The sequence below is a fragment of the Pteronotus mesoamericanus genome, unplaced genomic scaffold (assembly GCF_021234165.1).
Source record: "Pteronotus mesoamericanus isolate MK-2021 breed Mesoamerican mustached bat unplaced genomic scaffold, CSHL_Meso_final scaffold_651, whole genome shotgun sequence".
NCBI classification, from domain to species: domain Eukaryota; kingdom Metazoa; phylum Chordata; class Mammalia; order Chiroptera; family Mormoopidae; genus Pteronotus; species Pteronotus mesoamericanus.
In genome coordinates this window covers 31,019,813-31,045,713 of record NW_026555325.1, presented here as the reverse complement: position 1 = coordinate 31,045,713, position 25,901 = coordinate 31,019,813, and the positions used below count along the sequence as shown (strand labels likewise).

Sequence of the window (25,901 nt, the reverse complement as noted above, 5' to 3'; positions counted from 1 at the left end):
AATTACTAAGAGTGATGTCAAAGAGTTAGCTTTTATGTTTTCTTCTAGGAGTTTTGTGGTTTCAGGTCTTACATTTAACTCTTTGATACATGTTTTAGTTTATTTTTGTATGTGGTGCTAAACAGTAGTCTAATTTCATTTTTTTGTACACACATCTCCAGTTTTCCCAACACCATTTATTGAAGAGAGACTGTCTTTATCCCATTGTATATTCTTTTCCTCAGTCATAGATTAATTGACTATATAGGCATTGGTTTATTCCTGGGTTCTCTCTTATTTTCCATTGACCTTTGTGTCTATTTTTATGCCCATATCATGATGTTTTGATTACTATAGCCTTGTATAGAGTTTGACATCAGGTATCATGACACTTTGTTCTTCTTTCTCTGTATTGCTCTTGCTATTTGGGGTCTTTTGTGGTTCCATATAAATTTTAGGATTATTTGTTCTAGTTCTGTGAAAAATGACATTGGTATTTTATAGGAATTGCATTGAATCTGTAATTTGCTTTTAGTATGGACTTTTTTTTTTTTTTTTTTGAGAGAGAGAGGGGAAGGAAGAAAGGGAGAGAAACATCAATGTGTGGTTGCCTCTTGTGTGCCCCCACTGGGGACATGGCCTGCAGGCATGTGCCCTAACTGGGAATCAAACGGGTGATCCTTTGGTTCACAAACTCACGCTCAATCCACTGAGCAACACCAGCCAGGGGATGGACATTTTAATGTTAATTCTACCTACCCATGAGTATAGTATACGCTTCTGTTTATTTGTATCTTCAATTTCTTTCTTCAATGTCTCAGGACTTTCTAATTACAGGTCTTTTACCTGTAATTGGTTAAATTTATGCCAAGGTATTTTTTTAACACAATTGTGAATGGGATTGTTTTCTTAGATTCCCTTTCTGATAGTTAATTACTGATGTATAAAAATACAACAAATTTCTGAGTATTTATTGTGTATCCTGCTACTTTACTGTATTCATCAGTTCCAGTAGTTTTTTAGTGGAACCTTTAGAGTTCTCTCTATATAGTGCCATGTCATCTGCAAATACTGACAGTTTTACTTCTTCCTTTCCAAATTGGATTCCTTTTATATCTTTTTATTGCCTCTTTACTGTGGTTAGGACTTCAAAGACCATGATGAACTAACCTTAAGGAAACTGACTTTAGTTTTTCACTATTCAGTATGATGTTAGATGTGGGTTTGTCATATATGTCCTTTATTATGTTGAGGTATGTTCTCTCTATCCCCACTCTGTTGAGATGTTTTATCATAAATGGATGTTGGGTTTTGTCAAATGCTTTTTCTGCATCTATTGATATGATCATATGATTTTTATCTTACATTTTGTTTATGTGGTATATCACATTAATTAATTTGTGTATACTGAACAAATCTTCCACCCCAAGAATAAAATTCACTTGATCATGGTGTACAATCATTTTGATGTGTTGCTGAATTCAGTTTGCTAATACTTTGTTGAGGATTTTTCCATATATGGTCATCAGCAATACTGGCCTACATTTCTCTTTCTTGGTAATGTATCTGTCTGGTTGTGGAATCAGGGTAGCGTTGGCCTTGTAAAGTAAAGAGCAAAGAGCCTTACCTCCTCTTCAATTTTTTGGAACTTTTTGAGAAGGATAGGTGCTAAATATTCTTTGCATGTTTGGTAAAACTCACCTGTCAAGCTATTTGGTCCAGGATCAATTTTTAATCCTTGCCCAAAGATATGTTTATTGATTTGAGAGAGAGAGAAATATCGATGTGAGAAACATCAATCAGTGGTCTCCCATACACTCCCCAATCAGGGATTGCACCCATAATCTAGGTATGTGCTCTGACCAGGAATCAAACCTACAGCATTTTGGTGTATGGATGATGCTCCAACCAAATGAGCCACCCAGTCAGGCTGGTCCAGTACTTTTGTTTGTTGGAAATTTTTCATTTCATTAGTAGCTATTGGTCAGTCTGTTCAGGTTTTCTGTTACTTCTTGATTGATTTTTGGAAGATTGTATTTTTCTGGAAATTTATCCATTTCTTATCCAGGTTATCCAATTTGTGGACATACAACTGTACATAGTATTTTCTAAAAATTCTTTGTATTTCTGTGGTGGCAGATGTCACTTCTCCTTTCCTTTTTTACTTTATTTGGATCCTCTCTCTCTTTTTCTTGATGAGTCTAGTTAAAAATTTATGAATTTTGTTTATCCGTTCAATAAACTAGCTGTTGGTTTCATTGATCTTTTATATCGTTTTTTATAGACTCTATTTCACTTATTTCCACTCTGATCTTTATTATCTCCTTTCTTCTCACTTTGGGCTTTGTTTGTTCTTCTTTATCTAGAAACTTTAGGTATAATATATATAGATTGTTTATTTGAGATTTTCTTGAGGTAGGCCAGCATGGCTATGAATTTCTCTCTTAGAACTGCTTTGGGTTTTGAGCCATTGTGTTTTCATCTTCGTATGTCTCAAGGTACCTTTTGATTTCTTCCTTAATCTTGTTGTTAATCCATGTTTAATAGCATGTTATTTAGCCCCCATGCACTTCTGTGTTTTTCAGTTTTCTTCTTATAATTGATTTCTAGTTTCATCCATTGTGATTGGAAAAGATCCTTGATATGATTTGAATCTTCTTAAATTTGCTGACACTTGTTTTGTGGCCTAACATGTTATCTATCCAGGAAAATGTTATATGTGCACTTGAAAGACTGTTCTGATGCTTTGAAGTGAGTAGTTCTAGAAATATCAATTAAATCCATTTTTCCAATGTGTCACTTAAGGATGTTGTTTCCTTGTTGATTTTTGTCTGGAATGACCTATCCACTGATGTCAGTGGGCTGTTAATATCCCCCGTTATGACTGTATTACTGTCCATCTCTCCTTTTATGTCCATCAATATCTGCTTTATATATTTAGGTGCTCCTATGCTGGGTGCAAACATATTTATAAGAGTTATATCCTCTTGTTAGATTGATCTCTTTATTATTATGAAATATCCTTCTTTGTCTCTTGTAACAGATTTTATTTTAAAGTCTATTTTGTCTGATACAATTGTTGCTTCTCCAGCTTTATTTTTGTTTCAATTTTCATGAAATATATTTTTTCATCCCTTTCCTTTCAGTCTCTGGGTGTCTTTCAATCTGAAGTGCATCTCTTGTAGACAGCATATGCGTGGGTCTTGCTTCCTTATTCAGCCACCCTATGTTTTTTGATTGGAGCATTTAATCTATTTACATTTAATGTAATTATTGATTGGTATGTAGTTATTGCCATTTTAGTACTCACATTTATCTTATTTTTTTCTTCTTCTACTTCTTAATGTAGTTTAATATTTGTCATACTGGTTTGGTGGTGATGACCTCCTTTAACTTTTTCTTGCCTCACAAGTTCTTTTTCTCTCTGTTGATTCTAAATGATAGTCTTCTGGGTACAGTACTTTTTGTAGTTCCTTGCTTTTATTCACTTTGAATATTTCACGCCAATCCCTTCTGACCTTCAAAGTTTCTACTGAAAAATTAGTTGACAGTCTTGATTGGTATCTAACTGCTTTTCTCCTGCTGCTTTTAAGATTCTCTCTATGTCTTTAAGCTTTTGCATTGTAATTATGATGTGTCTTGGTGTGGACCTCTTTGGGTTCATCTTGTTTGGGACTATCTTTGCTTTCTGGACTTGTATGACTATTTCCTTCGCCAAGTTAGGCAAGTTTTCTGTCATTATTTCTTCAAATAGATTTTCAATCACTTGCTCTCTCTCTCTCTTCTCTCTCTGGTACCCACTCCTATGATGCAAACGTTGGTACATTTGATGTTGTTCCAGAGGTCCCTTAAACTATCCTCATTTTTTTAATTCTTGTTTCTTTCTGCTGTTCTAATTAGTGTTCATGCTATCCCGTCTAACAAATCACTGATTCAAACCTCTGCTTTACCTACTGTTGATTCCCTCTAATGTATTCTTCATTTCAGTTACTGTATTTTTCATTACTGACTGGTTTGTTTTTATTATTTTTATCTCTATTTTTATTTTTCCTATCTCCTTGTTGAAGTTCTCACTGAATTCATCTACTCTCCCCTTAAGTTCATTGAGCATACTTATAATCAGTATTTTGAACTCTACACCTGGTAGATTGTCTGTCTCCACTTCCTTTGGTTCTTTCATTTGGGACATGTACCTTTGTCTCCTCATTTTGGCTAATTCCCTGTGTTTGCTTATATGTATTAGGTAGATCTGGTAGGTCTCCCGGTCTTGGCAGAGTGGGGCCCAGTGGCTCAGTCTCCCTGTTAAGCTGACCCAGGGGCTCTACAGTGTCACTTGTGTGGGTGGTGTATGCCCTCCTGTTGTAGTTGACCCTTGATTGCTCTTGGCACATCAGTGGAAGGTACTGACCCTAAAGAGGATTGACTGTGAGGACTGGCCATGACACAGAGAACCAGCTGCTGTGCAGGGGCTGTTCCCATGGAGTACAATTACTTTTAGTGGGGCTCTGGTGCTGCCAAGTCTACTCTTTGGGTGTGTCATTTGGAGAGCTGTTTTGCTGGTGTTCTGATGTGGTGTGAAGCTGCCTACCAGGTGTGTTGGTTCTGGGGACTCTCAGTGGGGGTGTGGGGTGAGGGAGGTCTACTGCTGGCCAAGTTCAGCCACTGCTTGTGCCCAGAGCTACCCGATAGGAGTTACAAAGTGATCAGCAATTGGTTGTAACCTGTGCTTGGCTTGAGGTGCTGGGAGAGGCTAAGCTGTGAACCAAGGTTGGCTGTGACTAGTGCCAGGCTCAGGCCACTGAGCAACAGGTACAAGGCACCCTAAGGCCATATGCTGCTGGTTTGGGGGCTATGGACCTTTGAGAGGTTTTATGAAAAGTCCACAGGCCCTATGGGTGGAAAAGCTGCTGAAAGAGATTCAGGCCATGTTCTCAAGCTGGATGGTGCAGGATCTCAAGGAATCACCGGGGCAGGTGAACAATGTTAACAAGGTTGATGGAGACTCAAATTTGGCACCCACCTGCACCTGCTGGCTGGGTAGCAGCAGGAAAGCTCAAAAAGAAATAATGCCAGCCCTCTGTCCCAGGAGTAAGCTACTCCAAACCCTGCCTCTCCAGCCTGCATACTGATACTAGTCATTTCAACTCCTCCCTGTAGGTTCCTGGAACTTTTCAAGCTGCTGCCCCAGAATTGGAGCTCAGAGCAATGAGCAAGTAAGTTCATGCACTGGCCCTTTAAGAGAAACATCTGGGACTCCAACAGCCCTTTGTCTCACTGAGCCAGAGTCCCTGCTGGTTTTCACAGACAGAAGTTATAGAGACTCCTCTTCCTGACAGAGGCTCACTGGGCTGGGAGTCCAGTATGGGACTGAGACTCTTTGCTCCTCCGTGGAGACCTCCACAGCCAGATATCCCTCCTGTTTCTCAACCACCACACCATGGGTGCAGGACCTGCCCCTTCATCACTGCACCCCTCCTGCCAGTCTCAACGCGGCTTCTTCAAATCCTTAGTTACAGGACTTTTGTTCAGATGGTTTTCAGATGGTTCTCAATGATGTAATTTAGTTGTAATTCTGATATGGTCAAAGGAGGAGGTGAGCCCAGCATTTATCTACTCTGCCATCTTGACCAGAAGTCCTGAATCTGGACTGAATTTCTTTCCTTTTAAAGGCTGAATAATATTCCATCTTATGTACAGACCACATTTCATTTATCCATTCATATGTCTATGGATATTTGGATTATTTTTTTAATTTTTATGTATTGATTTGAGAGAGCGAGGGAGAGAGAGGAAGCTGGGGAGCGAAACATCAATTTGTTATTCCACTTGTTTATGCATTGCTGATTCTTCCTGCAATGCTGGTGTATCAGGATGATGCTCTAAGCAACTAAGCTACCTGGCCAGGACAGATTATGTTTTATTTTTAAGAGCTCAGAGCTCTTTACTGAGATACTCAAATATTTATAAATTATATTATAAAATATCTGAGATTTGCTTCAAAATACTACAGCTGGGGAGGAAAGGCAGTGGGGAGAAGGATAACAGATGAAATAAGACATTACTTGTCACTTATCCAAGCAACAAATATCAGAAATACTGATAATACTCTACATATTGACTAGAATGTGGGGAAGCATGTTCTTTCATACAGTGTTAGTGGGAGTGTACATTAATTTCTTTGAAGGACTCTATCAAAGTTAAAAATGAGCATTTCCTTAATCAAGATAAAACTTCTGGGAATTTATTCTCATACATACACTCACACATAAACACAAAAAAGTGTATAAGGCATTCTGTCTGCAACAATGTTTAAACAGCACAGGATAACAGTCCAAGACTGAAAACAATTTAAATGTCTACCAGTAAGGAACTAAGTTCATAAATTACAGTGAAATATAAAATATGAAAATATTATGGAATACTATTTAACTTTAAAAAAAATAAAACTGTTCTATATGTACTAATAAGACAGTGTCCAGTCCTGGCTGGTGCGGCTCAGTGGATTGAGTGCCGGCCTGCGAACCAAAGGGTCGTCAGCTAGATTCCCAGTCAGGGCACGTGCCTGGGTTGCAGACCAGGTCTCCAGCAGGGGGCATGCAAGAGTCAACCACACACTGATGTTTCTCTCCCCCTCTTCCTCTCCTTCTCTCTAAAAATAAATAAATAAAACATTTTTTTAAAAAATTTTTAAAGAAAAAAAATAGTGTCCAATAAATATGTTAAGGGGGAAATTGCCAAGTACAGACAGTATGACACTCTTCGACCAGACATTCACTACTTCCATTTCTGGCATTGCCACAGACCAAATAACCTAAAAACTTCCCACAACTAAACATCTACAAATGCTGAGTAAATTATAACTAACATCTTTTAAATGCATAACAAAGTTCAAAAGAAAGTAACGGACATCTCTCACTGAGTACAGTGGTGGAAACAGAAACATTTACTTTCTAGTTTATCCATTTATTTTTATGTTATGACCAATATATACTTTTGAAATTAAGAAAGAAATTATCCCTGAAGTAGTCTGAAAAAGATGTCACGGATTTAATAATCAATGCCTGAAGCATTGTAATCTTAGGGCTCATCTTCAGGTGTAACAGCCACTATTTCATCCAATTAAATCCCACATTTACTAAGCACCTACTAAGTGCCAGAGACTGTGCCAAACTCTGTTTACCATATTTTGCTGTGTATAATGTGCACTCTCACCCAATTTTTTTGAGGGAAAAATAAGGGCACATGTTATACATGGGTGATGCCTGAAATACCTTCCATCTGTTTTTGTGTTTTGTAATTATTTGTTACAAAAAATGTCTTGTACTGCAATATGTTCAGAAATAACTGCTAAAATTCCTTTATAATACAAAAAACAAGTATCTAAATATAAATAAATAAGTAATGGAATTAAAATATTAAAATGAAAGATTTTTTTCCTGAAAGTTTGGGCCAAAAACGTGGTGCTCATTATACATGGAATCCATTATACATGGTAAAATACAACAATAGCTAGATGAGGTTCCTATTTTTTAAGGAGCTTAGAATCTGTAAGGGAGAGCCAGCAAGGAAGTAAAAATATCTATCATAGATAGAACTTGAAAATGGTCATCCTCTGCATCAAATTTGAGAACTAAATGTTTAAAATTCCAATTCCTAGTTACCATCAGAACACTAAACCAGTCAGACATTATTTTACATTTTCCATTACTTTTTCTTCTAGGGTGGTGGGGGCTGATCCATCTATAAAGCATTTGAAACAATGATGCACTTACTAGTGGCAAAACTATGATGTTACACAGTTATTAACATAGTTTCCATAGCCTTTGTGATCTCATCCCACAAATGAATTCTCAGTTGTTTTCTTCTTTTGTTTTGTATACCTGCTAATATCACATTCATTATGTCAATACTACTGAATCCTCCCCTCATATTGCTATAGCTACAAATTTAAAAATTAAACAGTAAAGTAAGTGGTGAGGGATCTAAGATTCTTCCCCCATCTCCAATCCTACCCACAACAGTCAGACACTTGGAAAAAGGATTAAAGCATAGCAGGATTTCTTCCCTTTTATAAGAACACAGATAGAGAGAAAAGTAAAATCCTTCCATAATATTTACTGAACAATAGGATTTACAAACTTCTAGGGCAGTATGAATAAAAACCTCAAATCAACACATCTCCAATCTTTAGCAACCTAAAAGTATCTTAAGAAACATGAAAAGCTGACAAAAGTTAAGTATATTCTGTGCATACCAGGTTAATCCAGCTTTGCCCACCACGAACACTGATATAATTTGTTGACGGTTTCCAGCTCTAGAAAGGTTCCAGAGGCAGCCTTTTAACTTGCAGTGTGGGCTACCACCACCTGTGTCTATCAAAGCAGTCAATTAGGTGTGTAGCCCAGAAGAATTATTCTGTCCAATGCAGTAAATTGTAAAAATTTCACAATAATCATATAGCCACAACACCGTATATTGTTGACTATTGCCCTTTATGAATTTGACCATGGAAACTGCTCGCACACACAGGCAATAGGTCTGCATTTCAGATAGACCGTAATAAATCTTTAAATACTAACTACTACAACTCATAGAGGGTTGTTAGACTGGGTAAAAATAACTATCTATGAGATGTCAGTAAAAGTAAATGCTGTAAGATTGGTATGTAGACTATCTAGGCCAGATGCCCTAAACCTGTATGAGTACCTCAAAGAAACTCACTAACATAATTCCGCTCCTGCACTGAAGCATCATAATGAGAGATCAGATTTGCTTCTCACCCAGATCAACATGATAATTACCACTGCATTCCAAAATTCAGGAAAGAATCAATATTATTTCCTAGTTCTTTGAGGATCTCCCAAATGCTAAACTAGTCTAAAAAGTAAAAATGACTAAATGTCAGTAAAGAATTGTTTCACCTCCTTCCTCTATGTTTTGAAATGCCTGTAATTTTTTTAAAGTAAGTTTAAAAAGAATAAAAAAGGCCCAAACAAGAATGGCATACTTAAAAAAACACTCACACAGTACTACATGGAAGTACAAATAAGAATATTTTTTGTAGAGGCAGTAGAGAGAAGTGTTGAGTGGTCAGGCTCTGGAGCCAGCATACCTCAATTACTATCTGCGTAATTCTGAGCACCTTTCCTAAAACACTGTGCCCTGCTTTCCTCTTCTGTACAATTGGGATAATAAGAGTAATAATCTCAGAGCTGTTGAAGATTAAATGAATTAAATCATGTAAAACAGTTAATATCTGACCACTGTTTACCAAATAGATGGATAAAAAAACAAAGTTCTAATAACACTGTTGATAACGCTGTTGGAAAAAAGGTAATCTCATTCTCTGCTTCGTACTAAGCCTTTAGGAGATCAATTTGGAAACCCCACTTTTGAGAATTTATCCCATTGATATGCTTGCACAGGTGTAAAAAAAACAGGTGTTCCAGGTTTTTTATCTCATACTGGACCCCAATGTCCATCAAAAGTAATGATTATAAGTTTGGCAAATGCATGACATGGAACACTATGCAGCAGTTTTGTTTTTTTAAATAGAGTACACTGATTTACTGACATGGAAAGACCTATTAGATAAGTGAAAAATGCAATTTGTGTAAAACAGTGCATTGGTATGTTATATTTTGCATAAAAGAAACTGAAAAATCAAAATACACAGTCATCTTTGTTGGTTTTTGCACTAAGAGAAACTGAGCAGATGGGAAACAAGATAGCAGGAACATTCAAACCATGTGCTTTTATCTTTTTTAAAATTTTTTAGCTATATGTCTTTTTCCTATTCAAATATTAATTTTCCAAAGTATTCTTTATCCTCACCTGAGGGCATTTTTTCATTTGTTTACAGAAAGAGGAAGAGGGGAGAGAAAGAGGGAAAGAGGGACAGAGAGAAAGAAAATCAATGTAAGAGAGAAACAACGACCTCCCACCAGCACTCGAACCCGGGACGGGACGCACAACCCCGGCATGTGCCCTGACTGGAAATCGAGCCTAAAATCTTTTGGTGTATGGAACGATGCTCCAACGAACTGAGCCACGCCAGCCAAGGCTCAAAAGTATTTTTTTAAAGTGTCAGTCTTACACTTTATGCTCTTGAATGTTAGCTGCAACTATTAACTGTTGTTATTAGTAACACTAGTAGTAGTGGTAGCAATCTCAAAACACCTCCTTTCTGAAGGCTTTCCCTTACTCCATCTGCAGAGAAGCCTCCTCTAACTCCTGAACTATTTAAGGAGTAAGTTAATGTCTTATTCATGTTTAATATCCTAGGAACCTTGCTTTCACCTAGTAGTTACAAACATTCTAAAGTAACAGCAACCTACATGTACCCCAAAAAGAAAACAATGACCATATTTAAAGGGATTATACTCTATAAGACCTAAAATTTGAAAAACTTGAATAACTGGGTTTGCTGACATTCTTTCAACGACTGCCCACGAAGTCACTAACTTTTTTCTTTTTCCAGGACTTCCCTGGACGCAGACATCAGGACCCAAGCCAAGCCACGTACTAACTCTTCAATTCACTGCAGCCTCTGAAATGTCTTTTGTCCTAAGTCTGAACACCCTGGTACCTTGCTCCTATTGAAAAAAAACATTTGTTGAGTGTCTCCTTTCAGAAAGATGGCATGTATGAGTGAATACGGTGCCCTTTTAACTGGAGAAGAGCTAACCTTTTGATTCCTAATTCGCTCAGTGTTTTGTTTGTTCTTCTGGTATGGAGGGTATTTCTATAACTGACTGCTCAGTAGCCCAATTCTAGATGTCATTCCAGCACACCAAATACTCCACTGACAGCTCAACAGTCACTTTTCATGCAGGCCCCTCCCATTCCCTCCTCCCTCAACCCCCATAAGCTCAAGCGCTCCTTCGCTCATAAAGAGACACACTGACAGTTCAGAAGTCCTTTCCCCCAAGCCGTCCGCCCCTGCATTTGCAAGACCACCTCCTCGCCTCTCATCATCCTGCGACCCTGTTCCGTGCAAATACCCGTCCCAGCCCAGCGAAATCACATCATTTCTTCCCAGAACCAAGCAGCTTTATACAGCCTTTCCCAACAAGTACACAATTGACAGCTCGATACCAGAGTATCCTTTTCCTCCTCCTACCCCGCGCGCTGGCTCTTTTCTCGCTCTCATCCACTCGCTCTGGCTTCCCTGAAAATTCACAGCCCGGTTCCTTAAACGTGCTCGCCGCTCTCCCCTCCTCCCTACCCCTTTCCATCGCTGACAGCTCAGACACCTCCATCCCCATGTGGCTGCACCCTCCCCCACTCCTTCCCCTTGACAGCTCCGGATCGGCGCCCGGGTCCCCATTCCCGGCCTCCCCAAACCCCAGCCTGGACCCGCCGCTGCGCCCCCCGCCCCGGGGGAGGGCTCCACTCACCCACTCTCCCGCATCACGTTGCTGTCCCCGCAGTCACAGGCGCCCCCGGCCTGGCTGCGGAACATGTTGAAGTCGTGACCGGTGTGATCGCCCTGGTGGAAGCACTCTGCGCACAGCGACATGCACGGGGAGATACCGCACGTCCGGCAGCGGTAGGCCACGAAGTTGGCTGTCCAGACCAGGCCGCAGAGCGCCGCAGGGTCGTAGGCCCGCACGGCCGCGCAGAACTCCTCGTAGCCGCCGCCTCCCGCCAGAAGGCACTTACACCACTCCAGGGCCTCCTCCTCGGCCGCCCCCGGACCGCCTCCGCCGGCCGCCGCCGCCTCCTCGCTGTCCGCAACTGCGGCCAGCGGCCGCTCGGCGCTCAGCACCCGCTCCAGCAGCGCCTGCAGCTCCTCTGCACCTGCCCGGTTGTCCGGCCGGCTAAGGGCCGCCTTCAGGTGCGCGGCGGTGGCCGCCTTGTCCAGGGCCAGCCCAGGAGCAGGCAGCTCGGATTGGGGCGGCTGCGGCCCCCCGACGGCCGCCGCGGCCGCCGCCGCCGCCATGATGAGAGCTCAGAATTTGGAGATCTCAGGGTTGCTGGCTCCTCCCGGGAGGGTGGGGGAATTGACTGCTGCGATTGCTCGGCCTGCCCAACTCTCGCGATACCCCGGAGCAGCCGCGCACCTTCGCCGGCGTCCCCGCTCCTGCACACGCCCCCTACGGCTGCGGTCCCTGCTCCGTCTGCACAAGCCACTTCTAGCCAAGGACGCTGCTCCATTCACTTCCCGCCACCTCTTTGCTCTCACAGTTAAGAGCTACTGAAATATTTAATGTGAAAATTCTTTAATGTGGACAATGTATTTTTTAATTTACCTGGACTGTAGAAGTTATACACAGCATCTTTCAGATGTATTTTTAAAGTAGCTGCATTTCGTTTCGATATAAATACCCACTGTTATCAAATCCATAATTACTGTTAAACTATTATTATTGAAGTAACCTCGTAATTTCCGCCCCCCCCCCGCCCCGAGATCAATTCTTACCCTTACACCATTACCAGATTAATCATTCTCCCGTGCAAAATCTTTAGTTGAAACAAAATTCGAGCTGCTTCAATCTCTCAAAACTCAACCTATCTATCCTTATCTTTTTGACCCTGCTCCAAGTTTGCCATAGGAAAGAGACGGATGGAACTATTCACTGTTTCATGAAGATGCCTTACCATTTCCTGCCTATGGGTCCTTGTCATTCCTGGTTCCCAAATTTCTCCACCCGGGCAAGTTCACTGCACATCCCTATTCTAGCAGTGTCTACTCGTCATTTTCTGTCTTCAGAAAAATGGCTCTGAACTTATATGATAATATGACTTACTGCCTTCGCTGTGAAAGTCTCATCTTTACCCCGTTGCTAATTTCTTGAAGGCAAAGAATGAGTCTTCTTCATTGTTGCCCTTAGATGCTCAAATTTATCTGGTTATTGTTAAATGGAACATAAGTGCAATAAATAACAATTGTTGCAAATTTTTATGGGCCCTTCCCTTTATATATGTTGCTTCTTTTAATCCTCTCAAAATCCTACAAAGCATTATTATTAGAAGAAATTAAAACTTAAAGAGGTGATTGATGTGCCCCAAAACACACAGCTCTTTTTACTGCACCATTGCTTTGCAAACTTGCCTAATTCTAAGAAACACCTTATTATGCTCTCCTCACAAAAATGGATCCCCAAGCCTCATCTCAGAACTAGGGAGACAAAATCTCCTGAGATTATACTGCCCTATATAGCAAAATCTGAATCTTGAAAGAGATAATGAATATGATCCTTGAAGAAGTAAAAATCTATAATTTATATAAATTTCCATAGCTCACCTTCAGAGAGCTGGATGTATTATACAATTAGTAACACATAACAGAGGACAACAAAGAATGAAAAAAAAGTAGGAGAAGCAATCCAATGGAAGTAGAATAAGAGTATTTCCGATCCAAAACCCAGTGTTATAAGTGAATTGCACATAACTAAAACGTTCTATTTCACCTGTCCTGAGCCCCTATCTTAATAAAGCATTTCCCAGTTATTATTTAACAGTGATAAGTAATTCAACAGTTGCCCAATATTTCTCTTTAAATATCATCAAATTATAAACTAAATAAAATCCAGGAACATTTCCAACAAAGGTAGAACTATTACGTATTCACTGACCAGTGTCTATGGGTTAAGGCCGTGTACTGGTCTCTCTCCAGGACTGCTTTCCTGTTTAGAATAACGAGGGGGTCTGCTCTGCTTGACCATGATGATGCAGTTTTTTCAGCATCCCCCAGTGGTTTCCACACACTCCTAAATTTCTACAAAATTCCACCACTGACTAAGTGTCTCTTTTGTTCTGTAACAACAAAAAAAAGTTTAAATACCTCCCCTTACTTTAGTTCCATAGACATTGCAGTACATATGCAGAAACCTGGACATTTGCCAGATTTCCCACCTATTCTGATCATGATGATATCAGACCTCTTGAAAATCTGAGAACCATTAAAAATAACCAGTAGTAACAAGAATACAAATGACCCAATTGAAGATGGGCAAAAAAAAAAAATATGAATGGGCATTTAACCGAAGAAGTTACGTAAATGCCAGTAGACAAAGAAAAGGTGCTCAGCATTATTAGTCATTAAGGAAATGCAAATTAAAACTATGAAATACCGCTATACACACCTACTACAATGGCAGTAATCAACAAGACAGACAATGACAAATGTTGGCAAGGATGTGGAGAAACGGCAATCCTCATACTTCACTGATGGGAATGTGAAAGAGTACAGTGTCTTGGAAAAAAGAGTTCGGCAGTTAATTAAAAAGTTAAACATAGCCCTGGCTGGTGTGGCTCAGTGAACTGAGCACCAGCCTGCCAACCAAAGGTTAATTGGTTCGAATCCTAGTCCAGGGCACATGCCTGGGTTGCAGGCCAGGTCCCCAGAAGGGGGCGTGCAAGAGGCAACCACACATTGATGTTTCTCTCCTTTTCTTCCCTTCCTTCCCCTCTCTAAAAATAAATAAATAAAATCCTTTAAAAAAAAGTTTTTTAAATGTTAAACACATTTTTTTCCATAGAGCCCTGCTATTCCACACCTGGAATCTACCCAAGAGAATTTACAACATGTATCTACACAAAGACCTACAGGTAAATATAGTAACCAAAAAACTGGAAACAATCCAAAGGTCTATCAATCCATAAATGGGTAAACCAAATATGGCATATTCATATAATGGTATACTGTTTAACAATAAAAAGGAATTAAGTACTGATATCTCCTCTAACATGGATGAACTTCAAAGCTTCGTGTCAATGAAAGAAGTCAGACACCAAAAAAATGTATGTTGTATGATTTCATTTACATAAACTATCTAGAAAAGGCAAATCTATAGAGAAAGAAAGTAGATTATCAATTGTGTAACATACCAGGGGTAAGAACAGAAAGTGACACAAAGTAGGCACAAAGGATCTTTTTGGAATGGTGGAGATGTTCTAAATTTGGATTATGGTGATGGTTGCACAACTATGTAAAGTAATTGAATTCTACTCTAAAAACAGGTGGATTTTATGATGTGAAATTATACCTCAATAAAAGCAGTTAATGATAATAATCAATAGTAGTACTTATTATTTGAGATGAATAAAATTATCAAGTTTTATTGCTTTACCTTTCAAAATCAATATGACGGGCTCTCAAATCTTTGGTTTTCCTATAGTGTTTGGGACTTCTATCATTTGGATCCAGGAATTCTGACATTTTTGTCTTTCAGTGCATTAGTGTAATATAAAAATGCTTCTAAATTATCTCTCAAATCACTGTGCTGTGTCATGCAAATTCCTACAACGATCCTATTTCCATGAGGGAAAACCAGATTGAAATTCAGCTAAAAACTCTGTACTCACTTAACTGTTATACCTCGTAAAATTACATTTAAGCGTGCTACTGTTACTCTATTGAAGACAATGAATAAATAATGCAATATACTACAGTTATAGAAAGCTAAAAGATAGTGTCTAAAAAACTGTACTGTAATGTATTTCATCTTAATTAATGCAAAGAAAAATCTGGTGATATTTCTAAATTGGCTTTTCAAATTAAAATAAACCACACAGCTCCAGCTGGTGTGGCTCAGTGGATTGAGCACCAGCCTGCCAACCAAAGGGTCACGGGTTCAATTCCCAGTTGGGGCACATGCCTGGGTCGCAGGCCAGGCCCCCATAGGGGGCGCATGAGAGGGAACAACACACTGATGTTTCCCTCTCTCTCCTTTACTCTCTCTCTAAAAATCAATAAATAAAATCTTTTAAAAGTCTACTCTTTAAAAAATAAAATAAATCCCACAGATAAGTTAAAAGCTACAAATAAATGATAGATAATATCATTGCTTCCAAAACTAGACACCTTTAACAGACAATTCAAAAATTAATATAAATACTTGAAAATTGTTTTTGTATTTATCAATGCTTTCTTAGTTGCAAGAGGTAAAAACCTGACTTGAACTAGCTTAAGCCAAAAAGAGGACCGTATTAGCTCTTCTGGGGATGTTGTCTTTCAGGCATTCGTAATGGTGCAACGTTTGACATACTGTTGAAGGCTATCCTGCAATACAGCCTCTGACAAAACTGTGCTGTCCCAGACCCTTGGTAACAAAATTGTTTACCTTTATACCAAGAAGATAGGGAAAGCACCAAAACCCGCATGTGGTGTGTGCCCGGGCCGACTTCACAGAGTTTGTGCTGAGACCTTAAGTTCTAATGAGGGCGTCTAAAACGAAAACACACATCAGCAGGGCCTACGGTGGATCTGTGTGTGCTCAATGCATCTGTGACAGGATCAAAGTGTGCTTTTCTTATTGAGGAGCAGAGAATCGTTGTGAAAGTATTGAAGCACAAGCACAGAGTCAGAAGCTAAATTTTAAAAAATGATGCTTATTTGAGTAATAAAAACAATTAAAAGGCTAAAAACAAACAAACAAACAAAAAAGTACTATATGAGATCATATTAGATCAACGAAGGGAAGTGGGAAATGAACCTGGATGTATACCCATCTTTGCTTTCAGTGAGCATCGGCTCTACTGTCTTCTGTGCATGGGCCTCCCTCAATCCCAGCTCTAGGCCACATCTCCATAACTTTGCAAAAGAGGAAAAGTGTCTCTTCTCTGCCAGATCCACTTAAAACCCTGGAGAAGAACTCTGATCCAACTTGTGGCCCATGCCAACCTAATTATCAGAAGGCAGAAGAGGCCATATCTGCTGGGAACATAAACATACACAATGCCTATAACATTCTCAACAAACATACACAATTGCATAACTTCTCAATTTCTACCTCACCTCCAAATGCACTGCAGACCTTCTCTTGAAATTCACTCAGTAAGAAACATCATGCCTACTATATACAAGGAACTCTTCCAAGTGATCACATTTAAGATTCACAACAATCTTAAGAGGGACTTCTCATTATTCCCATCCTACAAGTAACAGTGATACCCTTCATTCCTCAGCCTTCAGAACATAAGAGCCCTGGGAGAAAAATCATTGTTCCTGAGTGTGCCTGTCTTTCTCCCTTCTTCCCTCATTCTTTCCTCCCTCCCTCCCTCCCTCATTTCCTTCCTTCCTTGCTCCCTTCCTTCCTACCATAATAACTACCTTGCAACTACAGGTACAGCCAGTCTCTCATTTGTCTAACATTCAAGCAAAGATATTTTTAGTAATTTTCTCAACTTGTGCATGAGAGTGCTTTAAAAGTGTTTGACCTATTTTAGCTCCTCTACAGGAGCAACTTTTCCAAGGTTATAAATGCTTAACAACCCTCTGGGGTCTTTTTCATTATCATTTAATACCATTAAAGTTGTCCTAATTTTCTTTTCCTCCATTCTTTTTTTTTTTTTTTTTAACCCAAGGAAAGTTTCCTTCTCTGTATCCCTACTCAAGACTAGAAGATGTTCACCCACTACAGTCTTCGTGCAGCAAATTAATTCAGCAAATGTTTGTTAAGCCCCTACTAGTTGCTATGAACAACAGGTCCACAGTATGGCCTGGTGTGACACACAAATCCAAGGGTTAAAATTCACATACCATGCTCCTGACATGCAGCTTACAGACTGAACTGATAGAAACATTATAAATTGTAACCTATTCTACAAATATGTTATTATTGTTGCTGTAATTTTTATTAATTCTGATCTGAGGGTGAGAATACAAAGTGCCAACCACAAAAGGAAAGACTGGCAAAATGGATTAATTTAAAATTTAAAATTTCTATTTATTAAAAGAAACCATTAAGAGTTACAGAATTTTGCGGGGGAGAGCAAAGGTGAAAAATTGGGAAAACAACAATAAAAAAAGAGTTATAGAATTTCTATTTGGGGTAATGAAAAGGTTCTAAATATAGATAGCAGTGATGGTTGACCAACATTATGAATATAATTATTGTCCCTGAATTGGACCCTTAAAATGGTTAAAATGGAAAATTTTGACATATATAATATATTCATATAATGAAATACTGTACCACAATGAAAATGGGCAAACCTGGATGAATCTTACAAACATAATGTTGAGCAAAAGAAATCTGACATAGTGAGAATGACTCTACTTATATAAAGGAAAAAGAAAAAATCAAAAAAAATAATCTGTGGTGTTGAAAGTCAGGGCAGTGCTCAATTTTGGGAACGGGACGGGAGAGCGAGTGGAGAGGGGCACAAAGGGGGATGTTTAGTGTTTTCCTTGTATTTGTCCAGACTTAGTGCCATCACAAAACAAGATTATTATGTGAAATATTGGCATTAAACCCATTCCATGTTGAAACATTCAGAGTATTCAATAACTTTCTTTTTTAAATTTTTATTTATTGATTTGAGTGAGTGAGAGAGAGAGAAACATCGATCTGTTGTTCTACCCATTGATGCACTCATTGGCTGATCCTTGTATGTACACTAACCAGGACCAGACCCCAACCTTGGTGTAACCGGACAACATTCTAATCAGCTGACCTACCCGGCCAGGGCCACATAACATCCTTGAACCTCATGAGTTATCCTGGAATATTTGCACTGATGTTGCAAAAACAAGGACAGATAAAACTGCTTATAACAATATGAATCAAGGCAATAGCACTAAATAATCTAGCTGACAATGTATTTCTCTCTGATAAATACTTTCAGAAAAACAAGCCAATTTCCCTTAAAAATAGCCTTGATAAACAGCAAAAAATTGATTGTATTATATTTTAATCCATAAGGATATACCTTAAAATTCTCAATGACTTAATAAATTACACATAAAGCGCTTTCATTGCATACTGAAGTCCCCTGGTAGCCTCTTGGAAAGAGCACAGATGTGATGTTGTAAGCTAAACTAGCAGCTTTTCAAAAATTATGGCAAAATATACACAACATTTACTATTTTAATCATTTAAAGTACACAATTCAGTCATATTAACTACATTTTTAATATTGTGCAACTATCACTACCATCCAGTTCCAGAATTTTTTCACTATCCATTCCTATTAAAAAATAACTCTCCATTTCCCTTTTCCCGCAGCCTCCAGTAGCTCTATTCTACTTCCTTTTTTTAAAGTATATTTTATTGATTATGCTATTACAGTTGTCCCGATTTTTTTCTCCCCTTACTCCCTTCCTCGCTGCAGCCCTCTACTCTCCAGTATCCCGGCCCCCTTAGTTCATGTCCATGGGTCATACACGTAAGTTCTTTGGCTTCTCCATTCCTATACTGTTCTTAACCTCCCCCTGTCCATTTTGTGCCTAGTTATTACGCTTCTTATTCCCTGTACCTTTTACCCCATTCTTCCCCTCACCCTCCCCACTGATAACCCTCCGTTTCTGTGATTCTGTTCCTGTTCTAGTTCTTTGCTTAGGTTTTTTTCATAATTTTTTAGGTTCACTTGTTAACAGTTCTGATTTTGTTGCCATTTTACTGTTCATAGTTTTTGATCTTCTATTTCTTAGATAAGTCCCTTTAACATTTCATATAATAAGGGCTTGGTTATGATGTACTCCTTTAACTTTACCTCATCTGGAAAGCACTTTATCTGCCCTTCCATTCTAAATGATAGCTTTGCTGGATAGAGTAATCTTAGGTGTAGGTCCTTGCCTTTCATGACTTCAAGTACTTCTTTCCAGCCCCTTCTTGCCTATCAGGTTTCTTTTGAGAAATCAGATGATATTCTTATGGGCACTCCTTTGTAGATAACTTCTTTCCTCATGCTGCTTTTAAGATTCTCTTCTTATCTTTAATCTTGGCTAAGTTAATTATGATGTGTCTTGGTGTGTTCCTCCCTGGGCCCAATTTCTTTGGGACTCTCTGGGATTCCTGGACATCCTGTAAGTCTATTTCCTTGGCCAGATTGGGGAAGTTTTCTTTCATTATTTGTTCAAACAAGATTTTAATTTCTTGCTCTTCCTCTTCTCCTTCTGGCACCCCTATGACTCAGATGTTGGAGTGTTTAAAGTTGTCCCCAAGATTCCTAAGCCTCTCTTCATTTTTTTGAATTTTTTTTTCTCCATTCTGTTCTGGTTGGATGTTTATTTCTTCCTTTTGTTCCAAGTCATTGATTTGAGTCCTGATTTCCTTCCCATCATTGTTGGTTCCCTGTATATTTTCCTTTATTTCACTTTATATAGCCTTCATTTCTTCCTTCATTTTGTGACCAAGCTCAATCAATTCTATGAGCACCCTGATTATGACTGTTTTGAACTCTGCTTCTCACAGCTTGCTTATCTCTTCATCACTTAGTTCTTTTTCTGGAGTTTTGATCTATTCTTTCATTTGAGCCATATTTCTTTGTCCAGGCACACCTGTTATGTTTTAAGGGGTAGAACCTTAGGTATTCGCCAGGGCAGGGCAACCCTCTTCGCTGGGTGTTCTGGTGCTGTCTGTGGGGAACGGGGGTCAGAGAGGGAACAGTGCTGCTCGCTGGGCTCTGGCCCCACGTTCCATCACTTCCCTCGCTTCCCACAAGCGGCTCGTACCTTTCAGGTGCTGATTCACAGGCGGGTGTGGTTCTAGGACACTGTGGGTCTCTCCCATGGACTCTCCTGTGAGACTGGGAGTTTCTCCTGCCACCGCAATCCTCACAGATTTTTACAGTCAGGGGTTTTGAGTCTTTAGTTTCCGATGAAACTCTGGGTTTCGAAGTCTGTCTCACTCCCCTGTTGTTCCTTTTTGCTTATCCATGAGTGAATGTGGGATCTCCGGCCCCAGTCCGCCAGCCACTGCCTCACCAGGCATCCTCTCTGCCCCCTCTCTGCCCCTCCTACCAGTCTGGGTGAATGTTTCAAGTCCTTGGTTGTTGGACTTCCATGCAGTTTGATTTTCTGACAGTACTGGTCATCTTTTGTTTTTAAAATGGTTGTTATCCTTGTTTTGGTTGTTCAAGGAAATGACGTGTCTCTGCCTATACCTCCATCTTGGCCGAATCCCAGACAATTTCCCTATTATATTTTCTGTCTCCATAAATTTGCCTATTCTAGATATTTCATAGACATGAAATCATACAATAGCTGTCATTTTCTGTCTGTCTTTTTTCACTTAGCATAATGTTTTCAAGGTTTATCCATGTTGTAGCATGCATCCAAATTTCATTCCTCTTTATGGCTGAATAGTATTCCATTGTATGTATATATCACATCTTGTTTATCCATTAATCTGTTGATGCAAACTTGGGTTGTTTCCACCTTTTGGTTATTTTCAGTAATACTAGAATGAGTATTGTTGTACAAGTATCTTTTTGAGTCCCTGCTTTCAATTCTCTGGGGTAAACAGGGTGTGACAAAAGTAGGTTTACAGTTATTCATATGGAAAAAATACAATAATTAATAAACACCAATACAAGCCTAAACTCTGTCCTTTGCATACTCATATCTGTAAACCTGTTTTTACCCCACCCTGTATATCTGGAAGTGGAATTGCAGAATCATATGATAACAAAAACCTCCAAATTGTTTTCCATAGAGGCTGAACATTTCCCATTCCCACCAGCAATGCACAAGGGATCCAATTTCTCCATATCCTTGCAAAAATTTGTTATTTTCCATTTTATTGATAAGAGCCATCCTAATGGTGTGAGCTTTTTCATGGATTTGATTTTCATTTCAGTGATGACTAATGATGTGGAGCATCCTTTCATGTGCCTAATGGCAATTAATATATTTTCTTTTGAGTAATGTCTACTCAAGTCCTTTCCCACTTTGAATTGGCCTTCTTTTTGTTTTTGAGTTCTGTTAGTTCTTTCCATATTCAGGGTATTAATCACACAATTTTATGTGAAACTATGACTGACAAGCAAACTATGGTTATTAGTTGATATTTGAAATAGAAGATCAAAAACTAAGAACAGTAAAATGACAACAAACTCATAACTATCAACAACTTAATCTAAAAAAAAACAAACTAAGCAAACAACTAGAACAGGAACAGAATTGCATAAATGGAGATCACATGGATGGATATCAGTGGGGAAGGAGAAGGGGGATAATGGGGGAAAAGTTACAGTGATTAAGAAGCATCATAGGTAAGTACAAAATAGACAGGAGGAGGTTAAGAATAGTATAGGAAATGGAGAAGCCAAAGGACTTATATGCATGACCAATGGACATGAAATATGCAGCGGAATTGCTGGAGGGAATGGGGTTACGAGGTGGAGGGGAGCAAAGGGAAAAAATTGGGACAATTGTAATAGCATAATCAATAAGATATACCTTTAAAAATTATCTATTTCAACTGTACCGTCATAACAAAGAATATTCAGTCATCTGAAAAGGCAATGAAAAGACTGTTTGCTTCTACAACTAAATATCTGTGTCAGTTTGGATTTTCTTAAAATACTTCAACCAAAACAAGGTATTACAACAAATTGAATGCAAAGGTAGATATAAGAATCCAATTTTCTTCTACTAAGCTGGACTTAAAGATATTTACATAAATGTAATGCAATGCTACTCTTTCCACTGATTTTTTTTTTGTTATGGCAAACAGGTATTTTTCATATAAAATTTTACTTATATTACATGTAATAGAATTATTGCCTTCACTTAATAGATGAATTTTTAAAATTTTTCTTACTGTTAATTTCCAGTAATATAAATATATTGGTAGATACAACCCACATAAACAAAAAAAATTTGAGGTCCTTATTAATAATAATCCTGACACCAAAAAGTTTAAATGCTGTGAGATTAATGTATAAATGACTGGTTTGTTATTGTTATTCAACTTTTTTATAAAATCAAGTTAATTAAGGTATTTATATGCAGTAAAATTAACCCTTTTTAGGTACATTCTATGAATTTTGGCAAATGCATAGCCATATAATCACTGCAGTCCATCATGCCAAAAAGTTTCTTCATAGACCTTTATCTAATCTATATTTGCTTCTGATAGTCCTGCCTTTTCACCGTGTCATATAAATAAGATTATACCATATGTAGCTTTTTTAGTTTGGTTTCTTTTACTTAACATAATGCTTTTGATATTTATCCAGGTTTTTGCATTTATCAGTAGTTCATTTTTTTTTAATTGCTGAGTAGTATTCTATGGTGTGAATGGATGTACCACCATTTACCAAATCACCGGTTGGTTGTTTAAAGTTTTGCTGATTTTCAATAAAGCTATTATAAATACCTATTAATAGGTTTCTATTTTGACATATGTCTTCATTTATCATGGGTAAATGATACAAGTGTAGGTGAGATACAATCTCACCTACAGGTGAGATTGCTGAATCATATGATAAATGTAAGTTTAACTTTATAAGAAACTGCCAAACTATTTTCCAAGAACACCAGGTCATTTGTATTCCCAAAAGCAATGTGTCAGAAATCCACATGGTCCACACCCTCTCCAGCACTTGGTATAGTGTCTTGCTTTTTTAATTTTCTTTATTTTATTGTAGCCTTGCCAATAGATGCTAATGGTTTTTACTAAAGTTTTGAAATATTTATCTTTGGTTTCCTCGCATAAATTGTTAACTGTCTACTGGAGGGATTACACATCTTAGGTAGCTCCCACTTACTATGAGGACAGTGTCTACTCCATTGAACTTATAGCAAATTTTACTCATCCATCTACTGAAGTTTAAGCAAAAAAGATCTGGTGATGTGGGGAAAGTACTTGCCCATAACTCTTGTGGTACCCACTGAAATCACTCTTTAACTCTCTTTATCAATGTTCTGTACAATTCAATCTTGCTTCTTCATTTTTAAAAGTATATTTTATTGATTATGCTGTTACAGTTGTCCCATTTTGTTCTCCCCTTTATTCCCCTCAGCCCTGCACCTCTTCTCCCACCGGCATTCACCCCCTTAGTTCATGGCCATAGCTCATACATATAAGTTCTTTGGCTTCTCCATTTCCTGTACTATTCTTAACCTCCCCTTGTCTATTTGTACCTACCAATTATACTTATTCCCTGTACATTTTCCCCAATTCTCCCCACTACTCCTCCCCACTGATAACCCTCCATGTGGTCTCCATTTCTGTGATTCTGTTCCTGTTCTAGTTGTTTGCTTAGTTTGTTTTTGTTTCTGTTTTTGTTTTTAGGTTCAGTTGTTGATAGTTGTGAGTCTGTTGTCATTTTACTGTTCATAGTTTTGATCTTTTTTTTTTCTTAAATAAATCCCTTCAACATTTAATATAATAAGGACTTGGTGATGATGAACTCCTTTAACTTTACCTTGTTTGGAAGCACTTTATATGCCTCTACATTTTTAAAGAGTTGGCAATAGACAGCTTTCCTCTGCACCTTGAGTTCTCACCACCATTATGCAGATTTCAGGGTCCACATGGATGGCCCCCAGATACTGACCTTCTCCTCATTCTGCTGCATTGCAGCCCACCCTTCTCACCACCTCTCCCTCAGTCTTATCAGCGCTCTCATTTCAGTGAATTCAGTAGATACTTATTCTAATATATTTTCCCCACTTTTACAACATTTTAGTGAATTTTTTAAGCATACAAAGGATTTTAAGTAATTTAAAAAGATGTGCGAACATCACCAAAATCCAGTCTTAGAACATTTCTATCACCTTCACAAATGTCGCTTGTGCTGGCTGAGTCAATCACGGTTCCCACCTCCAGCCCTGTGTATTTTATACAAATCTTAGACCTCAGGAGTCCATTATTTGAACTGAACTCAACCTCTAATATTCTAGATCTCTCGCTCCCTTTCTTCCATTAAACCTATTAAATAACATCATTAAGTCCTCATCCTTCTACTCTTGTTCCCCTCAGTCTCATTCCTTTTGTTTTCACTTCTTTCTCCATGTAGCCACAGACTTCTGGTCAATCACTACAACCATTCTCTTGCCAGTACCACCTGCACTCATCTCTCATGCTCCTATTGTATCTCTCAGTCAAAGTTATTATTTGAGTCTACTCAACTGTCAGTCCTTCCTTGCTCCTGCCTTTCAGGAGAAAAAAAAGTCAGCTTTGAAGGATGGAGCATTAGAATGTTGTTTCAGAGGAAACTTCCTCTACCTAATAAAAGAGCACCTATAAAAAACCCACAGCTAGCACCACGTTTAACAGTGAAAGACTGAAAGCTTTCCCTCTAAGGTCAGGAATAATACAGGGATGACTATTTTCACTACTGTTATTCAATATTGTATTAGAGGTTCTACCCAGAGCAATTAGGCAAAGGGGGGAAAAAAGGACATCTAGATTGAAAAGAAAGAAGTAAACTGTTTCCACTTGCAGACCACATGACCCTGTATATAGATAATACTAAGAAATATACAGGCACAACTAGAGCTAATAAGTTCAGAAAAGCTACAGGACACAAGATCAATAACAAAAACCAGTTGTATTTCTTTACACTAGCAATGAACAATCCAAAAATAAAATTAAGAAAGCAATTCAATTTAAAATAGCATCAAAGAATAAAGTACTTAGTAACAAAGTTAAAGAAATGTAAAACTTGTACACTAAAAACTATACAATGTTGTTGAAAGAAACTAAATGAAATCTAAATAAAAGGTATCCATGTTCATTGATTAGAAAACTTAATATTATTAAGATGGCAATACTCCCAAATTAATCTACAGTTTCATTTCAACCTCTATGAAAATTCCAACTGCTTATTTTGCAGAAATTTGCCAGTTGATCCTAAAATTCAGATGAAAATGCAGTGACCCTGAGAGTTAAAACAACCTTGAAAGGAAGCACAAAGATGAAAGACTCACACTTCCCATTGCATAACTCACTACAAAGATATTTCTCCGTATGCCAGTGTGGTACTGGCATACGGAGAAATATATACATCATGAAATAAAATTGGGAGTCCAGAAATAAACTCATATGTCTATGCTCAATTGATTTCTACAAGGATGCCAAGACCATTCAGTGGGAGAAAGCACCGTCTATCCAATAGTGTTGAGTCAAATGGATATCCACATGCAAAAGAATAAATTTGACCTCTACCTCATACGACATACAAAAAAATTACTCAAGATCAATGAAAGACCTAAGTGTATGAGCTGGAACTGTAAAACT

At 38.4% G+C, this 25,901-nt stretch overlaps 1 protein-coding gene and 1 pseudogene across 4 annotated transcripts in view; one reads left to right on the top strand and one right to left on the bottom strand.

The window, feature by feature from the left end:
* Positions 1-11,984, bottom strand: part of UBR3 (ubiquitin protein ligase E3 component n-recognin 3) — a 196,267-nt gene extending 184,283 nt beyond the window's left edge. For all 4 annotated transcript variants that reach the window (XM_054562480.1, XM_054562481.1, XM_054562482.1 and 1 more), the window contains exon 1: positions 11,379-11,984. In XM_054562480.1, coding sequence (XP_054418455.1) covers positions 11,379-11,923 — 545 coding nt within the window. In that variant the 5' untranslated portion in view covers positions 11,924-11,984. The remainder of the gene's footprint in view (positions 1-11,378) is intronic.
* A 3,969-nt stretch (positions 11,985-15,953) lies between these two features.
* On the top strand, positions 15,954-16,314 carry LOC129061900 (60S ribosomal protein L34-like; annotated as a pseudogene).
* The last annotated feature ends 9,587 nt before the right edge of the window (positions 16,315-25,901 follow it).